This window comes from Pectinophora gossypiella, chromosome 2 (assembly GCF_024362695.1).
Source record: "Pectinophora gossypiella chromosome 2, ilPecGoss1.1, whole genome shotgun sequence".
Lineage (NCBI taxonomy): Eukaryota > Metazoa > Arthropoda > Insecta > Lepidoptera > Gelechiidae > Pectinophora > Pectinophora gossypiella.
In genome coordinates this window covers 1,773,995-1,798,335 of record NC_065405.1, presented here as the reverse complement: position 1 = coordinate 1,798,335, position 24,341 = coordinate 1,773,995, and the positions used below count along the sequence as shown (strand labels likewise).

Genomic DNA, 24,341 nt, shown 5'->3' with positions numbered 1-24,341 from the left:
CTCTCTTAGACTCTCTTAGTCTACTTGACTACCTAGTCAAATGAGATACTTTTTACGAAATGTCAAAACGAAAGTTTTCTTCGGAGTTTGTATGGAAATACTGTCCTGTGACGTCATCAATAAAAGCGGTCAAATGTCGTGCTAATTGTTACTTAATTCATTAATAAAATTCTAAAATAAGCCAAAAAGTAAAATGGGATTGATTTTTGACCATCTTAGACTGGCTTCTATTTCTAGATTAGCGTTTTTTAATTTATCTTTGACCCGGTCGAATACCCTATTGCATTTTGAGGTTTCATAAGAAGTACTTTATTTTAATATATAAAGCTAAATTATCTGGTAATATTATATTAGGTTCTGACCAGTCAATCTCCCGATCTCTAAAATGAAATGGGTCTGGTTAGACACCATTAAATGGGTACCAAAAAATTTCCCTTACATTTTTGAAATGTATATAATATAATATTAAGTGTATATACGTAAGTATATACTTATTTACAAAACTTCATCGAAACCTAACGTTTGTAACATAATAATATATCAGTGCAATTTGTGAGACGGTAACACGACAGATAGTGGTCGGCCTTGCTCGCGCATTGGGCAACGCGCAGTAATCTCGCACACGTTGGTGGCTATTGGCCACCACCTCGCTAGTTGGGACTGACTAGTTGCGTTCCGAAGTTGCGTACCCTTCTAATGTGGGTGAAGAAATTAGCGTTGTTTTGTTTCTTTCTTGTTTTTGTCTAAAGCTTGTGTAATTTATATTTACCTTGGTTGCGTTGCTACTATTCTTTTGTGCACAAAAAAATCACCTTTACTTTTTTTGCGTTAACGAGAAAAACCTTAGCATTCATTAAAAGGGAATTTTCATTCGCTTTGGTTTTACAGTATCTTTAGATATATGTGATAAACATGTAAAATGTGCCAATAAAGTACCAGCACCTAACCTAGCATTAAATTAGACCAACGTGATAGCGGTGAGCCGTATCGCCGAGCTTTAGATTGAAATCCAAAACGTGTACACACGGCATGGTTAGTAAATTTTGTAACGTTAGGTTCGTTGCAGTTAAATACTAAAAACTAGTTCTTCTTCTACCGTGTGGGTTGTGAGGTGGATTACCAACCACATCAACCTGGTGTCAGGGTTACTATTGAGCCAGCAAAGGCCCCTGACTTGGCTCATGTAACGACTACTTACTTACATCAGTAGGTAGTAACCGGGACCTTCCGAAGCACGGATCATCTTACTTTCGGACAATCAGGTGATCAGCCTGTAATGTCCTAACCAAACTAGGGATCACAAAGTGTTTTTGTGATATGTCCCCACCGCGTTTTGAACCCGGGATCTGCGGATCGTGAGCCCAACGCTCAAACCACTGGACCACGGAGGCCGTCATTGCATTGACCTCTGTAGAGTTACAGTGTAAGGTTTTATGGCATGTTATTATAAATAAAATCATTATGTTGTTAATATTACACCGAGTAATATTGTTACATAGTCATTACTAGTTCATCTTCCGTAACAACGACCTCTGTGGTTAGACTCCTTGACCACAGAAACAGAGGGCCAAGGTTTGATTCCCGATTGAGTCAATTTAGGATTAGAACTTGTTTGAATAGATCGGTGCTAGGGATTTTCCGCCAATCGATAAAGATAGATTGTTGAAGAATAAGGACCATAGCCACTTCTTTTTAAAGGTGAAGGCCATATTGAAGCAATTCATTTATAAAAGCATCATCATCAGCCGTATGACGCCCACTGCAGGGCATAGGCCTCCCCCAAGGATCTCCACGACGATCGGTCCTGCGCTGCCCGCATCCAGCGGCTTCCCGCGACCTTCACCAGATCGTCGGTCCACCTTGTAGCGGGCCTACCCACTGAGCGTCGTCCGACACGTGGTCGCCACTCCAGAACCTTTCCGCCCCATCGGCCATCGGTTCTCCTCGCTATGTGTCCTGCCCACTGCCACTTCAGCTTTGCAATTCTCCGAGCTATGTCGGTGACTTTAGTTCTCCTGCGGATCTCCTCATTTCTGATTCGATCCAGCAGGGAAATACCGAGCATAGCTCTCTCCATTGCCCGCTGAGCGACACCGAGCCTCCTCACGAGACCCATAGTAAGCGGCCACGTCTCACTGCCGTAGGTCATCACTGGCAACACGCACTGGTCAAAGACTTTCGTCTTGAGACACTGAGGTATTCTGGACGAGAAGATATTCCGCAGCTTCCCGAACGCTGCCCATCCGAGTTGGATCCGACGAGAGATCTCTTTCTCGAAGTTGGACTTACCTAACTGGATTGTTTGTCCTAGGTAAATGTACTGGTCTACAACTTCGAGTGTAACGTTCCCAACCTGAACTGGAGTGGGTGCGACATGGTCGTTGGACATAATTTTTGTCTTTGCCATGTTCATGCTAAGACCCACTCGTTGGGATGCGTTACTGAGATGCTCGAGCATGGTGTTCAGGTCTTCCAGGGTCTCAGCCATTAGGACTATATCATCGGCAAATCGAAGGTGCGTCAGGTACTCGCCGTTGATGTTGATGCCAAATCCTTTCCAGTTATAAAAGCAATCATTACTAATTTAACCCTTTCACGGGCAGCGACCATGGGTCATTGATGGTTCATAATAGATAGTATGACACCTTGGAATCAGAACGTCATTAGACGTTCTGTCCTTGAAAGTGTTAAGAGCCACGCTTTTGTCAGTGTAGCATTCTACATGCTATATGTACTTTTTAGGGAAATTTATGGCAGTGGTTTCCCTCTTGCCTTCCGCCCGCAGTACTCTGTCTGACACGAGTGGAATGGCGTCCAGAGTAGTCTATTTCAAAGCCGTACTAGGTCTCCTGTCCTCCGCCTCTGAATAGTACTGACAGTTGCTGCTGCCCCTCTGTCAGGTTCCCGGTTACATCCCTGCGACTCGCCCCTTCCGTCCTGCATTGCCGTACCGATGGCTCCTACCTCCAACTCCGCAACCGTTGAGGTCTTCACCCGTATCTGGGCAAGGGAAAAGCAATATTGCTACTTATTTGACTTTTGTTGGCATTGTACAATATGTCAATATTGCTTTTTTTGGATGACTCAAATCAATTTGGATAAGATCGTTCCGTAAATTGAACCTTTTGGTAGTTAAGACCAAGGTCAAGGTATATAGATAGGTATAACACTATAACTTACAAAAGTACATAAACTTACGCCGGTAAGCTTTGAATGGAGTGAAAATGACAAAATTCAGAAGACAACTAGCAGATAGCTTTGAAACGAAGACTCTTCTACCTAGGTATTATAATGTCATTTTGTGTAAGTTTCATTTTTGATGTTCTTGCAATGTTAGTCGGCTTTCTTTCTCTGTTTATCTTTCCCTCTCTCTCTCTTTTTTATTTCACAAGTTCACATTGTCAACTATTATGAATGAAAGGTCAATGACCGGTGGTCAGGAAATATAATATCCACGACACGTTTAAAAAGAGCATTTTTTTTATTAAATGTGGTGTATGTGTGTGTGTATGTATAGATATACAGGGTGTTAGTGACCCCGTACCGAATCCTGAAGGGGATGATTCAGGTCAAGATTCTGAGTTAATATCAGGTGGAATTTACCATCGCAAAATTCATGATTTATACAATACAATACAATACAAATACACTTTATTGCACCAAACTAAAAATAAATAATTACAAAAAGTCTCTTAATTAAGTACATGGCAAATGGCGGCCTTATCGCTTAAAGAGATTTCTTCCAGGCAACCATAAGGTGAGGTAAAATGTAAAAAATAATAATTGAAAGATTGCGGGTACAAACTATAAGTACAGCTTAACTTTACTGATTTATTTGTGTTTTTGAAATACATACAATTAACCGTACTGGTACGGTCACGAGTACTAATAAGTCTACACTTTGAAACCATGTCACATTAACTTTTTTGACAAATTCAACCGTAAGTCTCGTTAAATGTCAAATATGATAGTTCGACAGGGTTCTAAACTGGGGACATGATATTGCTCATGACTGTACGTATGCACTTGTATTTGACTTTGTGTTGCGTCGGGGGTTACCTAAAAGACACAAACCTTCTTTTGTTTTATCCAACAAAACAAAAAGCAATTCGTATATTAAAACATTTCCACTTTGTTACAACATTAAAAGCCAATGGGCGCCAGTAACAAGTCGAGATAAAGGCATGTTTACACAGGTGAAGGTCGGTTCATCAATAATTCATGAGAAAATTGACGTGTCTTGTTTAGTTCCTGACCCGCGGTTTTTTTTAATGACAACCATTCAAATTGTTTCTTCTCAGGTTATATTCGCAACTGAATATAAATTTTGTTTAAGTAACTTTGTCGATCTTTTTCTTTGTCATGTAAATTATTTTACCACCTGTTTATATTTTTATGTGTTCTGGCAAAAAATTGATTTGATTTAATTTGATCGCTGAGGGCTATCACCCGGTACAAAATTTAAGATAACACTCCTGAGGGTACCCAGTTGGGCGCGAACTTCGTCTCAGGGCGTCGTCTGAGAGAATTATGACATTTTTGATAGAATTAATCGAGCTTAGTGGGCCGATAACGAAAAGCGCTGAATGAGGGTAATCGTCGATACTAACTTGACGACTTCTGACGTTTCTTTCGAATTGTGCTTATAGTTATTTCTGTGCTTTAGTTTTTATTATATAAGAAAAGAGATTTAGAGATTTTTGTGTGACATTTCGGCGCGTCTCATTAAGGCAACTGGCGATCCAAGAGCTGGCAGTTATTTTGCGCAGAGGATAGGCCTGGCAGTTCAGAGGGGAAATGTTGCCAGCGTTTTGGGCGCTCTGCCTCAGTGTGGCGCGCTGGAGGAGATATTTTATTTATAATAAGCTGGTTTTGTTATTATTGTTATTATTAGATCACCACCAAATATATTTAATAAAAATAAAATTTAAGTATAAAGAGATGTTGGAAAGTCGGATAAAAATAATTCCACTGCTATCTCCCTGCCTATTCACTCTTCTTTAAAACTAGACTGTAACCCCGAAGGGGTAGGCAGGGGTTGTAGTACACCCATTCCTCGCCAGTTTCAGTCCCATGTAATAGAAGACCCGCACCACCAACCCGCATTGGAGCAGCGTGGTGGAGTATGCTCCATACCTCCTCTGGTTGATTGGGCCTGTGCCCAGCAGTGGGACGTATATAGGCTGTTTATGTATGTATGTATGTATGTGTGTAATAGAAGACGAACCTATGCCATTAACCGGGCACAAATCCTAGAAACCACCTGGGGTCTGTTTAATAAAACTTACAATTGTAAATTACTACGACAATTTAATGTTCATTTTAATTTACGTTGTCATTGTAATTTACGATTGTAAGTTTTATTAAACAGGCCCCTGATTTCAGTTGCCTATGAGCCAAATAAAAACCAATGCTACACCGACAAGAGCGTGGCTCTTAAATTAGTGATGATGATCCAAATATGAGTCGAAACTTCTTCTATCGTGTGGGTTGTGAGGTGGATTACCAACCCATCAACCCTGGTGTCAGGGTTAGTCGACACTCATGAAGTCCAAGTTAGTGGTTTGAGCTCGAGCCGGGATATAAACCCTTGGCACTACGATGCGCACACGCACGCGCACACAGATTTTGTAATAAATATTTTTCTTTCTTTCTTTCTAATGGCCAAGATACGATGTCACACGCTTCCACATACTTCGGATGGAAGTATAAGATTTTGGCAGCTAATAGCCCCGATTCCTGCAGACACCTAATTTTATTTTAAGTTACACCCGTCATTTTCTTATCCGCCGAAATGGAAAGGGACGGATGATTGACAACTGTTAATTTTAAAATGAATGAATAACTTGCACGAATAAAATAGCTGTTGCTATTCAAAAAAAGAAACTAAATGAAATTCTAAAAAAATAAAAAATATCTAAATTCAAAAATTTTATGAGGGGTTTTTAAATGTTGTGTGTTCCATAATTTTGATGCCTGTCGATTATCCGTCCCTTTGTGTCGGAGAAAAGGACAGGTATGACTTAAAATAAATTTAGATTGTGGGTACCGGAATCGTCACCATTGTATTTTAAAGACAAATACATGTTTATGTATTTGTATTTATTAGCATTTGCTAATGTAAATATCATTGTCACAAAACAAAAAACTCTAAACAATGACGCGAATTTTTTAGGTAAGTCGTTAGGTAGAGGTGAATCAGGGTAAATTGCGAACTGACATTTAATGTCATTCAAAAGAAAACCGCATAGGTATGGAAATTTATCAACGTATAGTTGAAGATTTTATAGGGGAAGTGTCATAAATGATTATCACGCGGCGGTGAAGGAAAACATCGTGAGGAAACCCACATTCCCGAGAAATGCATTTTCGGAGGTATGTGACCGAACCAAAGGCCTCCCGTTCCTCTTTCTATTTTTCGCGGTCCTGTGCTTACTCCGGCCAGTCCCTCTCGCAAGCGTCCAAGTTCTCACGCCATCGCTTAAATGCGATTGTAATGGGATGGTATTAAAAAGGCGGCTAAAAAGTATCGGCGCCCGAAGGACGTAATGTATGATTCTAACGACCCGATTACTCTAGCCATTTCCCTCATTCAGCGCTGACCGCTATGGTCCCTCTAGGGTCGATTAAATCTTTCAAATATAATCTTCTCAGACGACGCGCGACGCCCAGAGGCGTTCGCGCCCAAGTGAGCACCCGCAAGCCTTTTTTTTTACGTGACTTATTGTAGATTTGCCGCAGATGGCATTAACTACTTGGCCGGACAAATGGGGAGCGCTGAAGGCTCTCACCCGATACAACGTTTAAGGCAACAGGCCTAAGGGTGCCCAGTTGGGCGCGAACCTCAGCTCAGGATTTTTCTTCTCCTATGACGCCATAGGAGAAGAAAAATATTTGAAAGAATTAATCGACCCTAGCGGATCGATATCGATAAGCGCTGATTGAGGTAAATCGTCAACCACGCCGGTGTGGTCGGTATCGGGGTCCTGAAGTGTTTTGGTGTCGCGAGCTGATTGGCTGCCTCTATGGCTAGAGTAATCGGGTCGTTGGGATCGTATATTACGTCCTTCGGACGCCCCGATACTTTTCATACCTCAGGCCTGTTGCCATAGATTTTGTATCGGGTGAGAGCCCCCAGCGCTCCTCATTTTTCCGGCCAAGTAGGTAATGCCATTTGCGGCAAATCTAAAATAAGTTACGTCAAAAAAAAGCATTAATTTTGTTCGTCGTTTATAGCCCATCGTGTTGTTTAATATCAGAGTAAAGTTTTGGTTTGACGTCACTTACGACGACGGTAACTACTGCACGATTTGATGCTCATCATCACTAGCCCATTAACGTCCCCACTGCTGGGGAACGGGCCTGCCCTATGGATGGATAGGGAGATCGGGCCTTAAACCACCACGCGGGCCCAGTGCGGATTGATGGTTATTAACGACTGCTAGTGCAGTCGGGACTAACGTCTTAACGTGCCTTCCGGAGCTCGAGATGAAAGCTTTTTTTTTGTGGTCACCCATCCTATGACCGGCCTTTGCGAAAGTTGCTTAACTTCAACAATCGCAGACCGAGCGCGTTTACCGCTGCGCCACCGTGCTCCACAATCCTCAATTTGATGCTCAATATTCCTAAATATAGCAACCTTGATCATTGTTATAGATAGGAGTAAATACATAGTTAATATAAAATCAATAATAAACACATTATAAATATCATTAAGGTTATATTTTCTTAAAACTGTGATAATGAAACAATTTTGCGGTCGGTATGAAATTTTAATTGACAAAATGTATTATTTTTATATCACAATACGTATAAGTATCAAAAGAGATAAAATACAACTTCACACATATTCTCGTTTGCGTAACTTGGATGCGCGACGGTGCAACATCAACAGTTAATATAATAACTACAGCCCTTGAGAATGCTCCTTTACTTTGTAAGTAATAAGCAACCAAATTAAATCGATTTTAATTATTATTAAGACTTAAATGGCGGAAATATCATCATGTTTAATATGGTATGATTCCATTTAATAGGCAATTTAACTACCTAGTCAAATGAGATACTTTTTACGAAACGTCCAAACGAAAATTTCTTTGGAGTTTGTATGGAAATACTGTTCTGTGACGTCATCAATAAAAGCGGTCAAACGTCGTACTTATTGTTACTTGATAAATAATCTTCTTCTTCTTTGCGAGTCGATGGCGATCGAAGCTAAATTTTTGCTGACCAATAATTAAAATACATAATTAAAATTCGAAATTAAATCGAAACGTAAAAAGATTGATCTTTCATCACCTTAGACTGGCTTCTATTTCTAGATTAACATTTTAAACAGTATTTAGATTTACGGGTAAGTAATTTTAATTTATATTGAGGTTGCTGTATTTTTTTAGGTATCTTGTAGGTATTTTACAACATGCTAGGGTTGGAAATAGTATGAATGCAGGGGGGTTAAAATGGCCACATCAAGCAATTCATCTAAGAAAGCAATATTGCTATTTGACATTTGTTTGCATTGCGCACTTACTTCTATATGCGCAAATTGCAATATTGCTTTTTTAGATGAATTGCTTCGATGTGGCCTCTTTAACTCCCCTGGTTTCTTGTTTACCTATTGTCATTCCAGCAGATAAGTTCGAAAACCAAATGAGAAATTAATAATGTGTAAATTGAATCTTCAGACAGGTCACAGATCATAGAACGAGCCTAGGTATAGGTCCCGGCAAACTTCTTGAGCATCGACCTTGAGTGCGCACAACCGAATTTTAGATCTCTTTGGTGGTGCGGTACGGGGCGCGGGGGTGGGTGAGTCCCGCATTGACCGGCTATTGGTAGATCAGTCGATACTTCCCCCGCGCACTGTGTCTTCGTCCCTTTGACTCCCGAATACACTTGCGTGCAGTGAAACTGTCACGTTTTTGTGATTGCTCTTTTGTTGGATTTTTTTGTTATTGCTCATTTTTTTAAGTTTAAGAATTAGTTACTAGCACGAGGTCTATGTCTACAGATCCAAAACCTAGCACTAGCTCTGGTATTGCTGGTTTTAACCTCATGGAAGGAATATTATACTTCCCTGACGATTAGTTTTTTATTAAATATAATAATATAATATAAGTTTTAATAAACTATAATAAGTTTAGTTTTATTTACATAATTAAATAATATAATAATTAGTTCATTTTTTTTTTTGCACGGAAGTGTACGTGCGCGAACTTTCCCCCACTACGACACTCGATGCTCAAGAAGTTTGCCGGGAGTTATACTTGGCATATACGTAATGTACTTAATAAAGGCTGCCAATATAATGTAAAGTAACTTATAGTTTTAATGAGAGACTTTCCAGGCTACGTTTTTTTTTTTTTTTTTTTCACCAAAAACAATATAGATGGCGTTGTACAGCTTTAACGTGATAATTACCTATTTTCTCATTACTCATAAAAGGCAGAAGCATATTTATAAAAGCAATTGTTGCTTGATATTTGGATCACATTATGTATAGAATTACGTTGCTACTTATTGCTTTTCTTTATTTTGATGAAAGATGTAATTGTTATTTTATTTATTTTATTGTCTTAGGGAAGCTTACAGCGTTATTTACAATATAAGCGACTTAATAATAACTATTGGCCAATTACAAGCTGCCACAAATGATTGAAAATAAATTTAAACTATATGAGAAAGAATAATGAAAGCAATTAAAAGAAAAAAAAATACAATTGACATGCGCAAAGCCATAAGAGTACAAACATTAAACAAAACAAAATTGTGCCTGGGTGTAATAAAAAGGGTCATCATTTATACCAAAAATCAAAGACAAAAGATACATATGCCGAAAGATAAAGACAAATCCATGGATAACATCCATGAAATTAGAAGGTTAGACGAAGAATATGTACAGTGCCGTCTATATTCTTTTTGAGAAACGTACTCTGGAAACTCTCCATTAGGACTTATTATTTATTTGTAGCTCATTAGGTATATTAATGGTACTAGGTATTACAATGAGTTTATGTAATTTGTATTATATTTAGAACAGCTTGTTATGAATTATATTTTGACAATAATGTTTATTATGAATAATTAATATGAAGATTTTATTAACATTTAAGAGTTGCAGTAAAGAAAAAATTAATTCAAATCATTGGCAACCCTAGCAAAATATTTAGGTGGTGCGAGATCTAGAAGTGACGCCCTTCAAAATACAGTTTTTGTCGATTAGTTTACGGCCACCGAAATATACCTAACTAGCTTTTGCCCGCGACTTCGTCCACGTGGCGTGTTATAAAAGAGAGATCTTTGTGTGTGTGGGAGTGCAATATCAAATTTCAAGCATCTAACTTATGTAGTTTAGATTTTTTCATACAATTGTTCCTTCCCGCTAACTCCCGTTTCCGTGGGAATTTTGCAATATCCTGTTGCAACTAAGCTTTAAGTTGACTAAGGTACCTGCATGCCAAATTTCAAGCGTCTAACTTAAGCGGTTCAGATTTTTCATACAAAAGGATTTCCCCGCTAATTCCCGTTCCCGTGGGAATTCCGGGAATTCCTTTCTTAGTGCACCTCTACGGTACCTAAGCTACGTCCCTTGCAAATTTCAAGTGCCTACGTTTAGCCGTTTAGGCTGTGCGTTGATATGTCAGTCAGTCAGTTTCTCCTTTTATATATTATATATTTAATTATAATTATAAATTATAATAAGATTGTATGTTTTTAAAATGTTATTTACGGCCACTCATTAGATGTATAAGTTTTATGTGGCCGCTAAGAGGTCTTCACAGGACAGGTGTGCCCAATCCAGTTACTCCCCTATAGATCTGGGGCTGTCAGCCAGGATGCTCCCGTCTTGGGTGATTTTGGCGCTGTTAGTTTTGGGGTGTAAGATTCCTAATGGCTGTGAGGGCTGGATGTCTGAAGCTAAGGCTGAGATGAAAACGTCCAGAGAATTGCGAAACTCACTGAATTTAATTAAAATTCGTACAAAACATGTTTACATTACAGTAGTTAAAGGGAGAGCAAGAACGGAAGTGAAGAGGCAAAAATGTTGTCACAGTAAGGAAAAAATAAATTTAATGTTGGGGTTGCCAACAGCCCCCCCCCCCCCCCCTATTTCGGCTCCCGGTGCGATCTCGCACCACCCTAGGGCCGCCACTGATTGAAATACATAAAAAAGTTACATTAAGGACCTTTCGAAGCGTTTCGTCGAGGCAACGCACAACCCGAGGACTGGCAGCTACTTTTGTCAAAGGGTTGGTTTAGTTGTTCAAAGGGGAAAAGCTGCCAGTCTTTTGGGCACTTTGCCTCGGTGTGATGTTTGGAGGAGTTTTTCTTTTTATAAACATCTGTATGTTGTTTTGTGTTTAATAAAATGTTGTCGTTTTTAATACATAAGAAATAATTTGTCTGGTAAATAAAAACTACCCGTATCATTAATCAACTAAAGTCTCAGTCACTATCACATTTTTGTCATCACTTCATATCACTCATCATCCAAATCAAACCACATAGAAGTGACACTCCTAGCTCCCTGCTCCCCTCTCGCCTGTTCTTCACTGATGATTCTTAACACCACCACCTCCATCATACAAAGGGCAAATAGTATCACGAAGATAGCAAAATTCGACCCTTGATGGTGGAACTGCGATGAACTAGGCAAAGGCCCCGGGGGTGGAAATGCTGCCACTCCAAACGTAACCAAACTTGACACTCCAGAAAACATTGTTCATCTCTTTGGCATATAGGATTTCAAAAGATTTGTTTTTGCTTTTTTAATTTTCACATCACTTCACTGGCCGAATTTTAAATTAAAAGTCATTTCTCAAAACAAGTTTTGAAAATTCAAATTTGGTGTTCGATTTGACAGTTCGTATTTTGACATCGAGCATTGGGTGATTGCGCGCGTTTTCGTTCGCCGCTTGCACGATAATGGTGGCACAGATTATAAAATCTTGTTTGTTTTTATCAGGCGAGCGCGCGCGGTGGCGTTCGAGCGCCAATGCGCCTGCACCGGCGCTGTTGCAAGGCTCGCTCTTATGAAATATGATCGTGTTAGATTCCTCCGTTGGGAAATGGTGTGAACGCGGGTGAACGCAACACTTTTGCGGTCAAGGCCGCCGTTGGGTGTCGCGTATGGTCAGTGTGCGATGACCTTTGTATGGACGTCTTTAGAGCTGTGGTTAAGGAAAGTAATTGAGAGTATTTTTGACTCACTGGATACATGTGGAAGTATGAAAGCTTGAAGAAAATTTGCAGCCACGCTTATAAGGCTCCAAAGTGAAAAATACATTCACTTAGTAACATAATAACGTTCTGATTCGTTGCAACAAAGTATAAGATAAAATGTGTTTACATCTCATTGCAATTAATTACCTAGGTTTTACGAGTTCGGACATCGATATAGGTCAGAAACGATACCGCAATCGATGTTTGATACAATGTATTACGAAAAATTGTATTAACGGCTCCTTGACAACCTAGTCAAATGAGATACTTTTTACGAAACGTCACAACGAAAGTTTTCTATAGAGTTTGTATGGAAATACTGTCTGTAACGTCATCAATAAAAGCGGTCAAACGTCGTACTCATCGTTACTTAATTCATTAATATAATTCGAAAATAATTCGAATAGTAAAATAAGATTGATTTTTGATCATCTTAGATTGGCTTCTATTTCTACGTTAGCATTTTATAATTTATCTTTGACTCAGTCAAATATCCAATTGTAACAATTACATTAAATCAAAGTCTCTCCTTAAAAAATAACCGAAGAAATACCTTCGCTATTGTAAAAATGCTCAAAATTTTCCGCCCATATCCAATCCAGTTAGCAACGATCAGCAACTATGATGTTTGGAATCGTCGATCATCGTGGTTTGGCTTCCAGTGATGGGCAACGCGACAATTCCGTTTTTTGCCTATCTATCTAAGCGTGTTCCAATGTTGTAATCAACAAATTAAAAGCTTATTAATAATGACCTTAAATTATAAATGTCTCATCATCTTTTTCATCATCATCTCCCAAGTGTTATCCCATTTTTCACAGGATTCGCTTACCTAACCTGAAGATTTGACAGGTCTGGTTTTTACAGCCCGCGAAGGGAAAACCAGCCCAATATAGGTTAAGTCACATACCTCCGAAATACATTTCTCGGGAAAATGAGTTTCCTCACGATGTTGTGTTTGTATAAATCTCTCCATTATGTTATATTAATTATTTATATAGAATTACCTGTAAAATAATTATTTTATCTTTCACTTTACGAGTAGATCGTTTCTAAATTTCGTTCCTTGAATTTTCCTTTTTCCTATTTCTTTCCCTATATCTTTATCTATGGCAAATGAAAACCTAAGAAAAACAAAAAAGTTATCTTTTTAAGTATTAATTTTGATCTTGCTGTCCTTGTTATACTTAGTTACCAATCAGAGGTCTTTGTTCGGAAAACCAACAATAAAACAATTCCAATTATTGTAATTCGACCGGCATTCAGTTGCGGCGGGGACCTAGTTATACATACCTAATGACCTCCGATCTAGTATGAGGAAATTGTAATAAGGTCACTTTTAACCATTTGGACCTACAGTTGACACAGATAGTCATATTTACTCAAACTCGAACGTTTATGCGGACTTTTGAGTTACTTCGTTTGGGGTTCGGAGTAGGAGTCTGCTCCGAGGGTGGGTGCTTAGGTTTCATCATCGTCATCACCTTTCATCATTTCAATAATCATCAATAAAAATAATACATAAGACATGGCTGTATGGGCATAGTTCCCTTTGCCTTGCCCTTCGGGGAAAACCAAAACAAAAAAAAAATCGCTTTGGCGATTAAAAAAAATATTTTGCCTTTTTTTGCCTATTTACATACGTGAGACAAGCAAGAAATAGTTGCACGTGTCAAAGTCACCACTGACTTAGGTACTGGTGCTAATTCCTGTAAACACCATCTAATTTTATTTTAAGTTATATCTGTCACTTTCTTATCCGCCGAAAAGGAAAGGGACGGGTAATCGACAAGCATAAAATTTATGGAACACACGTCAATTTTAAGCACAAATCTAAAACAACCGTCTAAAAATTCGCCCGGGTTATTCATTTATTTACTCATTCTTCCTAAAATTAAGAGCTGTCAATCATCCGTCCCTTTCCTTTTCGGCGGATAAGAAAATGACAGGTATAACTTAAAGTAAAATTAAGAGATGTCTGCAGGAATCGGGGCCAATGTCATAATAATAATAATAATATTAAATTACTAAAGTCAAGGCTGTATGGTCCTGAGATCTTTGCCTGCCTTATATAAGGCGAATTTAAACAACAACAACAACAATAATAATAATGTATTTGACGTCTCTGTCATGTTATTGTACAAAAAATCATAAATATTTTGTTGTTCCCATATTTGATTACGTCTCTCTCAATAATATAACATATTCATTCACCTTATAATAAATCATGAAGCGATCAAAAGAACGTAAGCACAACAGCAATTATTTCAATAGTTTGTTCTTGTTGCCATCTTTTATTACTTATGTATGTACAAATAAATTTTGTCAATAATTTGTTATTACAACAATTTAAGAATCAATAATAAAAAACAGTAATAAACAAGTTTACAAAAAATAAGAATAGGTAATAAACGCAAAAATAAGGATTAAAACTATACTACTAAAACTAAATTAAAAAGCTCAATTAAAAATGCTCCCTTTTATCACCTCTCGACCGAATGTGCCCATCACGCTCGCAGCGTTGCCCCGTTGGATGGTGAGAGAAATATTTGTTTAAAATATTTCGTTGACTCCTTAATGAGGCAGTTTCCATGCTACATTTCCCATAAATAATACAAATGGCGCAGTCTAGATTTAGCGTGATAATAAAGTACCTATTTTCTGACTGCTCGGGGCACATAATTATTTAAAAACATAATGGCAGAAGCTAAAAACAACTAAATAACTGCTACTTGATATTTGGATCATATGCATAGAGTTATGTTGCTACCTATATTGCTGCTCTTTATTTTGATCAGAATAATAATATTATGTTTGTTACCTTTTGGTGGTTGCCTGGAAGAAATTGCTCTAGAACAATAAGGCCGCTCAAAGGATGCTATCGTAGCATTCTTTTGTCGAACGATCATTACGATGAACATAGCAACTTGTTATTCTTTATGTGAGGTTAGTTTGACTGCTTTAGATACCCAACTGGGCACCCGCAGGCCTGTTGTCTTAAACGTTGTACCGGGTGAGAGCCTTCAGCGCTCCCCATTTGTCCGGCCAAGTAGTTAATGCCATCTGCGGCAAATCTACAATAAGCTGCTTTAGATAATAAAACTTACTGCTACTTGTAAGACGAACGAACTGAGAGGACTGGTACCGGGACAAACCGTATTGTGGTTTAACGGTATCAGTGCTTTACCTAACTATGTAATACTTTAATGATATAAATAAACAAAAAAAAAATAATTGTACTGTATTCATGTGTTATGTATGATTGTTGTAATTTAGTTCTGTGCAATAAAGTACATTTGATTTGATTTGATTTGATAATAGGTGGAAGATGTATAGTGCCTAGATGTAATAAAAAAGGGTCACAATTTATACCGATGCTTATGTCTGTTATCCATGAAATCAGAAAACTAAATGACGGCAAAGTTTGGCCATGTATTAGAATAAAAAGAATAAAAGAATAAAATAAATTTATTGCCAGTAACAATTTACATTTGCTATATAAACTAAGTACTTAATTATGAATATTGCGAATACGGGCAAAAGGAAATGGCTCAGCTTGTGCCGCCATGGAGCCATGTTATGGCGCCATCCAGCGCTGGTTTTCAGTCATTTCCTCTTCCTGAGATATTGTGCGGAAGTAATTGTCAACGAGGGCTAGAGGATATTAAATAGAATTATACACTAGCTTTAGGTAGAAAAAAGAAACAATAAAAAGACAATCAATTAATAGTATTTTATGCAACAGTTGTATAAGAAGGGTCAAAAAATGCGAGTGGCGTGAGTTGCGATGTGAGCCTTGGCGAACATCGCAATAAGAGACGCCACGAGCATTTTTTGACCTAGTTATACAACGTTGCATACAATACTTTTTCTACGACGACGTAATTTTAAACGAAACACAAAAATTTTCCAATTTATTTTCCAACGCGCGGGAAAATGGCGGCAAATGTATACTTTTTTTTTATAGTATATCTATGACACCAAACAAAGTAAAGGTGCCAGTTTCCAGGTCAAAAAAAAAAAACAACAACAATGCTTTTTTGGCGACATTATAGTACAGTTACACTTTGTAAACAATGCTTTTATAGGCCGTAGAGCGTACACTTTTTCAAAGAGTTTAATTATGTATGTACTTATATTAGACTTTTTGGTTATTTAAATGCCAGATTAAAGTAGAGGAGTAGAAAAAATTATAAGTAGTATATATTGAGTAACGTAGCTTGGAAAGTCCTTCGTTACAATACAATACACAATCCTTTATGCACAAAAGGAACATATTATAACCATTGATGTATAAATCCCGACGACCCGATCACTCTAGCCATAGAGGCAGCCAATCAGCTCGCAACACCAAACAATTCAGGTCCCCGATACCGACCCCGCCGGCGTGGTCGACGATTTCCCTCATTCAGCGCTTATCGCTATCGACCCGTTAGGGTCGATTAATTCTTTCAAATATTTTTCCTCTCAGACGACGCCCTGAGCCGAGGTTCGCGCCCAACTGGGCACCCTCAGGCCTGTTGTCTTAAACGTTGTACCGGGTGAGAGCCTTCAGCGCTCCCCATTTGTCCGGCCAAGTAGTTAATGCCATCTGCGGCAAATCTACAATAAGTCACGTCAAAAAAAAAAGATGTATAAATAATATAATACTATACTATAGGTTAACCTCATTGCATATAACACAAATACAAATCTGTGTGGGTTACAAGGTAGATTTTCCACTTCAGCAACCCAGAAATAAAACAAATTACAAATCAAAGAAACGTAAATTGTACTGTATTCATGTGTTATGTCTGATTGTTGAAATTTTAGTTCTGTGCAATAAAGTATATTTGATTTGATTTGAAACGTACAAAAGGCAGCCTTACTGCTCAGGTAGCAATTTCTTCCAGGTAATCTTTGGGCGATATGATATAATTAATTAAGTAAGTAAGTAAAAAGTTTATTACGGTTGAACATGAACAAACTCTATTGAAATAACAATAGCGCGCAGTCAGTGCGAAATAACAACATAAAAGTTATAATTTTCTTTAACTAGTCAAATAATTATTAATATTTTCAGTTTTATTTAAGTCCCTTGTAGCACAAATACTGTGATGTTAATTATCAAACCACGTGATAACAATTATCTTATATCCAAACATGAATTCAAAATTTCTAAGTCATAAAATCGAATTCAGTGATTCAGACTAAGGATTCAAAATTTCCCCTTCTTTCCCGAGGTTCACCTATTAGTTCACCTGGTGGACCACGAGAAAAATCATGATTCGGAGCTTGATCCTAACGAAAATTTTCAGCAAAGGAAGTAAAAGCCAGCCTATCCTCGCAACTAGTGCAGAGTAACTTCAAGTTCATCCACGTGGCGTATAAGGACCCACCGGAGCTGTCCACGTACTTCCGGCGCAAGTCTTCCGACATGGACATTTGCACTGAAAAGACCCTGCTGGTCAACCCTAACTGCCCCGTACGGATAATGCTGGAGTTTATTCGCAAGTAAATAAGATTTATTACTTTTGCATATGGCTTAAAATATCCTGCGTGGATCATATTATGCACCCTCAAAGTCTCTGCTGTCTTCTTCTTCCATCGTGTGGGTTGTGAGGTGAATTATCAACCTCATCAACCCTGGTGTCAGGGTTATTATTAAGCCGCCAAGGGCTCCTAACATGGCTCATGTAACGACTACTTACATCAGTAAGTAGTAACCGGGACCAACAGCTTAACGTGCCTTCCGACGCACGGATCATCTATTTTTTTTATTGAAAGTGATTTTTGTGATATGTCCCCGCCGGGGGCATTTTACTGATGTAAGTGAGTAATCGTTACATGAGCCATGACAGGAACCTTTGGCGGCTCAATCATAACCCTGACACCAGGGTTGATGATGCCGGTATTCTACCGCACAACCCACACGTAAGAAGAAGAAGATCCCCATCATGTATATACAAGGTGTTAGTGATATCGTAACGAAAACTTTGAGGGATGATTCAGACCATGATTCTGAGTTGATATCAAGTGGAATTTTCCGTTGCAAAAGTATGGAACGGAAAATAATTTAAAAATCAAATTCTACTTAATATCAAATTCGAATCATGGTCTGAATCATCCCCCTCAGTATTCGTTACGGTGTCACTAATACCCCTACCTACTTGTATGGCTATAGCGTTGGCGTTGTGCGGGTTGTAAGTGACATCGTAACGCATACTGAGGTGGGTGATTCAGCTGATTATTCTGTGTTAATATCAAGTGGAATTTTCCATCGCAAAAGTATAGAATTGAAAATTTCACTTTATTTTATTATTTTTATTAGTGAGAATATAGTAGGTTGTATAAAAAATGTGAAATTCTGCCTGTTCAAGAAAAACTAAAATACCTAATTGCATTAGACCAATTTCAAAACTCTCAATATAAAAATGCCAAGCCGTACAGTCGGAATCTCCGTAAAACTTCCAGAAAAATGTTTGAAGAGCCAGGTGCTAACAATTATTATGGCGAGAGAATATTAAAATACCTTGTTCCAAGAGTATTTAATAGTATTGAGTTCGAAAACGAATATTGTAGTAAGCCTATCTTTAAAACTAAATTAAAGCTGTTTTTTTTGAAGTCATTTGATGAACATATTGAATAGTTGGTAGATTTGTAGCATTTAAGAATTAAGTTTAAAACTTGCTGTAATAGATATAAGTAAATAAGTAATGAGTGCATGATTTCGCCAACAAACTGTCTTTCAGTTTGGCGAATGTCTTTAAAATTGTAAATGGTCTTATATTGTTATTAAATAAATAAATAAAATAAATAAATAAAAACTTGACATCAACTCAGAATCATGGTCTGAATCTTCCCCTTCAATATTTGTTACGATGTCACTAATACCATGTATACTGCTACCTTTATGTATACTACATAATATTTTATCTGTAACATATTTTCCAGGAAATGCAGACTAGCAATAACGACCCAGTTCGACCTGTGCGACGAGAGTGGCGTGATGAAGAACCTCTTCAGCTATCCCACATTCCAGTACGTCACGCAGCAGTTCGAGCACAAGAAGATCTACTACCTCATTGTTATCAAAGTGGTGGGTTTAAGTAGAAAAACGTTTTACGTTCATGGTGACAGCGAAATAGTTCTTCATCTTACGCTCATGTGATGCTAGCAAAACGGCCTATTTAATAAGTCCACTGGTGACAATGGTGCTAATTCCTGTAAATACCATCTAATTTTATTTTAAGTTATATCCGTCATTTTCTTATCCGCCGAAAAGGAAAGGGACGGGTAATCGACAAGCATAAAATTTATGGAACACACGTCAATTCTAAGCACAAATCTAAACCAACCGTCTAAAAATTTTACGTCCGTCAATAACCCGACACAGTTAAGTAGACAGCACGTCAAACGGATTGCATACCAGGGACGTACCTTTTGATTCGCCCGGGTTATTCATTCATTTACTCATTCTTCCTAAAATTAAGAGCTGTGAATAATCCGTCCCTTTCCTTTTCGACGGATATGAAAATGACGGATATAACTTAAAATAAAATTAGGCGGTGTCTGCAGGAATCGGGGCCAATATATCCCGAGAATTTATTTTGTCTGGTATAATCCAAACCTGAGTTAAGATTGTTTAAGAAATCGCCGAAACGTTTCGAGAAAAGGTAGGTCACGAGCATTAATATGTATACACTTTGGTACCATGTCACATTATTTTTTTTGACAAATTGAACTGTAAGTCTCACCACCTAAATGTCAAATATGTTAGTGCGACAGAGTCCTAGGGTGGTATTAATAAACGAATCTCAGCTGAGACTGCCCTCAGGATCTTGTTCAAGTGTCTGTTTTTATATGAGAACTATCACATTGACATGATCTTGAGGGCAGTCTCGAAGCTGAGATTCGTTTATTAATACCACCACTAAAGTGGGTACATTATATTATTACTCATGATTGTACGCAGTGCCCTGCCCTTGTGCTTCGCTTTGCTCGTCTTGGCGGGGGCACTACCATGCCCCTATTTAATTCAATTATGACGGATGTGAACAATATAAAGTTTGGGTATAAAATTAAGCAATTACAGTAATTAACTAGAAAACCTTGGAATAACTTGTTGGTTTACGGTTTTTTTTAAACAAATGCGATTTTTATGAGTTATTGTTTAAGGAAATAAAGTAATATTTATTCCTTTGTGCCCTTATTAGGCAATATGGTACCTAAAGAGATTTTTAAAGGCATTTTAAATATTTAAATATAAATAATTTAGTCTACAGGCTAATAAGCAATTTATCTTCAACCATTCATACCCCGGACACTTATAGATAGAGAAAATCTTTATTTATGTTCAAGACGTTACATTAACTTCTTAATATTAAAATTTGAACATTTTTTTTGAAAAAAAAAAAGAAAGTATTTGAAAATTTGGCAAAAGTAGGATGCGGTGCATCACTAGTTAAAATGTCGGACTTATTATTACGTTTTTCTGAATTAAAATTCATAAATAAGTTAAATAGAAAAATAAAATGCCTTTCGTTTTAGATCTGTCTTCATTTAGTAATTAGAATTTTATAATTTATCTTGAAGCTAGTACACGACCCGATTATTTACATATTAATGATACTTTTCTATGACCAGGAAACGGACAAGATGATCTCAGTGTTGCCTCAGCTGAGTCGCGACAACAAGTTGTACGTCGAGCTGCAAACCAAGGTGAAGAAATACATCCACGGATATAGTGGCCTGGACTCCAGCCAACACACTTCTTCTGGAAAGGTAGGCTTCTCCAGAAGGCGTAGCCATGTTACGATTCGTCTCCTCGTAATGATCATAACCGCCTTTTTAAAAAATCACATTGTTGAGGGCTAAAAACGCCACGTTTAAGCATACATACATACATAAACCCTCGCCTGTTTCCCTCCGCGGTAAGCAGAGAGTATGGAATACCATCTGCATCGATCCTGACGTTTATCAATTGTTTCATGCACGCACATTGTCAGATCGAAGCAATAGATAGATAAAATACTTTATTGAGCACAATGGACACAAAATACTGAGATAAGGACAACATGTATACAGAAACGCAATATTTAGTGCTTTGACTGGAACAAAGGTTAATTATAAAATGCTAATCTAGAAATAGAAGTCAGTCTAAGACGATCAAAAGTCAATCTCATTTCATTTTCGACTTCTTTTCCAATTTTATTTATGAAATAAGTAACAATGAGTACGACATTGTTTTAAGTTTACGCAGTTATTATCATAATTAAAGCACATAATAACGGGTTCTTACTTTTTAAACACGGTAAGAACCCGTTATTATGTGCTTTAATAATGAGTACGACGTTTGACCTCTTTTATTAATGATGTCACAGGACAGTAACTCCATACAAACACTAAAGAAAACTTTCGTTTTGACGTTTCGAAAAGGTTGTCATTATTCATTTTAAAAAGCAATATTGCTATTTGACATTTGTTGACATTGTGCACTTACTTTTATATGCGCAAATGTTAAATTGCCGTAGGTATAGCTAACAGAAACATAAACTGCCTATATACGTCCCACTGCTGGGCACAGGCCTCCCCTCAATCAACCGGAGGGGGTATAGCTATTTTAGACGAATTGCTTTACGTAATATGACTTTTTTAACCCCCCTTTGATGTGATTTTCTTTAACAAAACCTGCATTTCTTTCAATCAATTTTTAATTCGGGTAAAAATTTACAAATTCACATATTTTAATCCGGATTGAAACTAGCTAGTATGTGGCGAGAATTTGTTAAAAGAATAATTATATCCGAATGGTATTTTTCAAAATGGCGCTTATCTGATTTTCACTATAAGGCAACGAAATGTTCCTAATTCTTAATGTATAAGCCACACGAATAGAAAGGCCTCGCCTATTACATATCGTTCTTTACGAAAGGTGTTTATTTCATTCAGACGGGGTACTTTTGCGCTTTGCTATTTTAAGTACTTAAAAATAAAAACATTTTTCTATTTGAATAGACCCAGTCAGAAATTCAAAATTCGAAAGAGATATTCATTGTAGATATTTTTTCGAGTGTAAACCTTTTGGCCGTTAATTTTACGATGATTTGTGTTTTCACAAGGCTCAGGAGAAGAAACAATAAGATAAGTAAAATAACTATTTGATAAGACTTTTTGACATAGTTTTTATCATAAAGATGTAACCAAAAAATGTGTTTGTTTACTAAAATAGTATGGGGAACTGTCAAAATTTAAGACCACTCAAAAGTAGCGACGCCTGATGGGAGCAATAGGTAGTTTTTATCCTCATTCATGAAAAGCAATATTACTTTATATGCGTAAATGTCAATATTGCTATTTACGTAGATGAATTGCCTCACTTTTTAGGTCCCCTGCAGGGCTAAACACGCGCATCGTGATAAAATTATCGATCGATTCAATAAATTTTGTCAAAATCGATAAGTTTGTTTTTTTTCCTGATGTGTGCCATTTGATTTTGTTCGTTTGTACAGAACCATTTGTACAATTTAGTGTGCAAGTTAGTATTTTTGATAAGCAATCCGAATTTTTGTTTTACAAATAATATATCCGATATAGAAACGATATTTTTGGTGTGAATCTGGTTAAAAAGGTCATCTCGTTTTGTATGATGTTTAAGTGTTTTTTTGTATGACATGTTCAGTTTAATCAATTGTTTCCCCCGATATCGACCCCGCCGGCGTGGTCGACGATTTCCCTCATTCAGCGCTTATCGCTATCGACCCACTAGGGTCGATTAATTCTTTCAAATATTTTTCCTCTCAGACGACGCCCTGAGCCGAGGTTCGCGCCCAACTGGGCACCCTCAGGCCTGTTGTCTTAAACGTTGTACCGGGTGAGAGCCTTCAGCGCTCCCCATTAGTCCGGCCAAGTAGTTAATGCCATCTGCGGCAAGTCTACAATAAGTCACGTCAAAAAAAAAATCAATTGTTTATTTTTTTGCACAGCATTCAGTTTTCTGGGTTAAATAGTGGAGTTACCCAGTGTGCTGAAAAAATATACAGATGTGCATTTAATAATATCCCTAACATTATTAGCACCAATCGACGAAACGACATAATTAGATCGTCAGAATCGATAAATTTACCTTGACAAAATTTCATCACTTTGCGCGTGTTAGCCCTACTGGCTTTTCATAGGTTCCCGTTTATTGTTAATAAATCTTTGTTTCTCTTTTAGCTTCGCTCGTCTATGATAGACAAGAACCATCATTTAAGTCTTCACACACACAGGTGAAGAAGCATTCCGTTGACGAGATGTAATTGTTATTATTACCTATTTTCTCTTGTTTATTTTATTTCTTATTTCAATATTTAAATTTAGATAATGTTTAAATGATCTAAGTTTTTGAATTATGTTATTACTAGCGATGTGTTTGAATGTACTTTTACTCGTAATAATTCTAATTGTTGTTTGATTTTGAATTTGGAATTATTAAATGGCTGAAAAAAAATATATGCCGTGTGTTTTTATTTATGTACCTTTGCAATTCAGTTCAGGTGGGTTATAAAGGCCGCATGGAATCAATTCATCTAGAAAAGCTATATTGCTTACTTTTATACGCGCTAATGTCAAATAGCAATATTGCTTTTCTAGATGAACTGATTTAATTTTAACCGCGAAGTACGTAAAATGTTATGTATTTGTTTTCTAGGGCAGCACACCTGTGGCCACTAAAAGCACTCCCAGTACTAAAATGACTCCAGTAAGTAAAAAGAAGTAAGAAATAAAGTGAGAAAAACAATCGAGTTCTTTATAAGTGTCTCAGGGTCTGTTTTATGACTTACTGATAAATTGTCTGATAGCTTATCTGCTAGATAAGGCAGTTTCACATGACGCTGTCGACCGCGTGGTCGTTCGCGCAGTAAAGAAATGATCATGTGTTAAGAATTGGGTAGTTTCCTAGGTCAAAGGTAAATAATGAAGTTCTAATTACTAAATAAAGATAGATCTAAAGGTGACAAAAAGTTTTCTTTTCCTATTTAACTTATTTATGAATTTTAATAAAGAAAAATGTAATAATAAGTGCGACATTTTGTTTTTCTATGACGTCACAGGTTGCTTTTTCATACAAATTCCATAATAATTTCGTGTTTTGACGT

General features: G+C 37.4%; 2 protein-coding genes across 10 annotated transcripts in view; one reads left to right on the top strand and one right to left on the bottom strand.

Annotated features, from left to right (window-relative positions):
- The window catches only part of LOC126373556 (uncharacterized), a 163,123-nt gene that overhangs the window by 102,160 nt on the left and 36,622 nt on the right, over positions 1–24,341 (bottom strand). The window lies entirely within an intron of this gene.
- On the top strand, positions 638–23,692 carry LOC126374153 (uncharacterized). 3 transcript variants are annotated; one of them, XM_050020626.1, is made up of 5 exons: positions 638–698; positions 17,520–17,715; positions 19,156–19,300; positions 20,848–20,985; positions 23,419–23,692. In XM_050020626.1, the coding sequence occupies exons 2-5, from the start codon at positions 17,639–17,641 to the stop codon at positions 23,473–23,475; spliced, it is 417 nt and encodes a 138-aa protein (XP_049876583.1). In that variant the 5' UTR covers positions 638–698; positions 17,520–17,638; the 3' UTR covers positions 23,476–23,692. The 3 variants fall into 3 exon arrangements, with proteins under 3 accessions (XP_049876583.1, XP_049876601.1, XP_049876591.1); XM_050020644.1 differs by lacking the exon at positions 638–698 and adding an exon at positions 978–1,032; XM_050020634.1 differs by lacking the exon at positions 638–698 and adding an exon at positions 6,173–6,203.

Excerpts from the sequence above, each read along its gene's own strand:
- LOC126374153 (XM_050020626.1), top strand. The coding sequence starts at position 17,639 with ATGGACATTTGCACTGAAAAGACCCTGCTGGTCAACCCTAACTGCCCC. Across the intron at positions 17,716-19,155 it reads ATGCTGGAGTTTATTCGCAA|GAAATGCAGACTAGCAATAA; the intron begins GTAAATAAGATT and ends CATATTTTCCAG. Across the intron at positions 20,986-23,418 it reads AACACACTTCTTCTGGAAAG|CTTCGCTCGTCTATGATAGA; the intron begins GTAGGCTTCTCC and ends TTTCTCTTTTAG.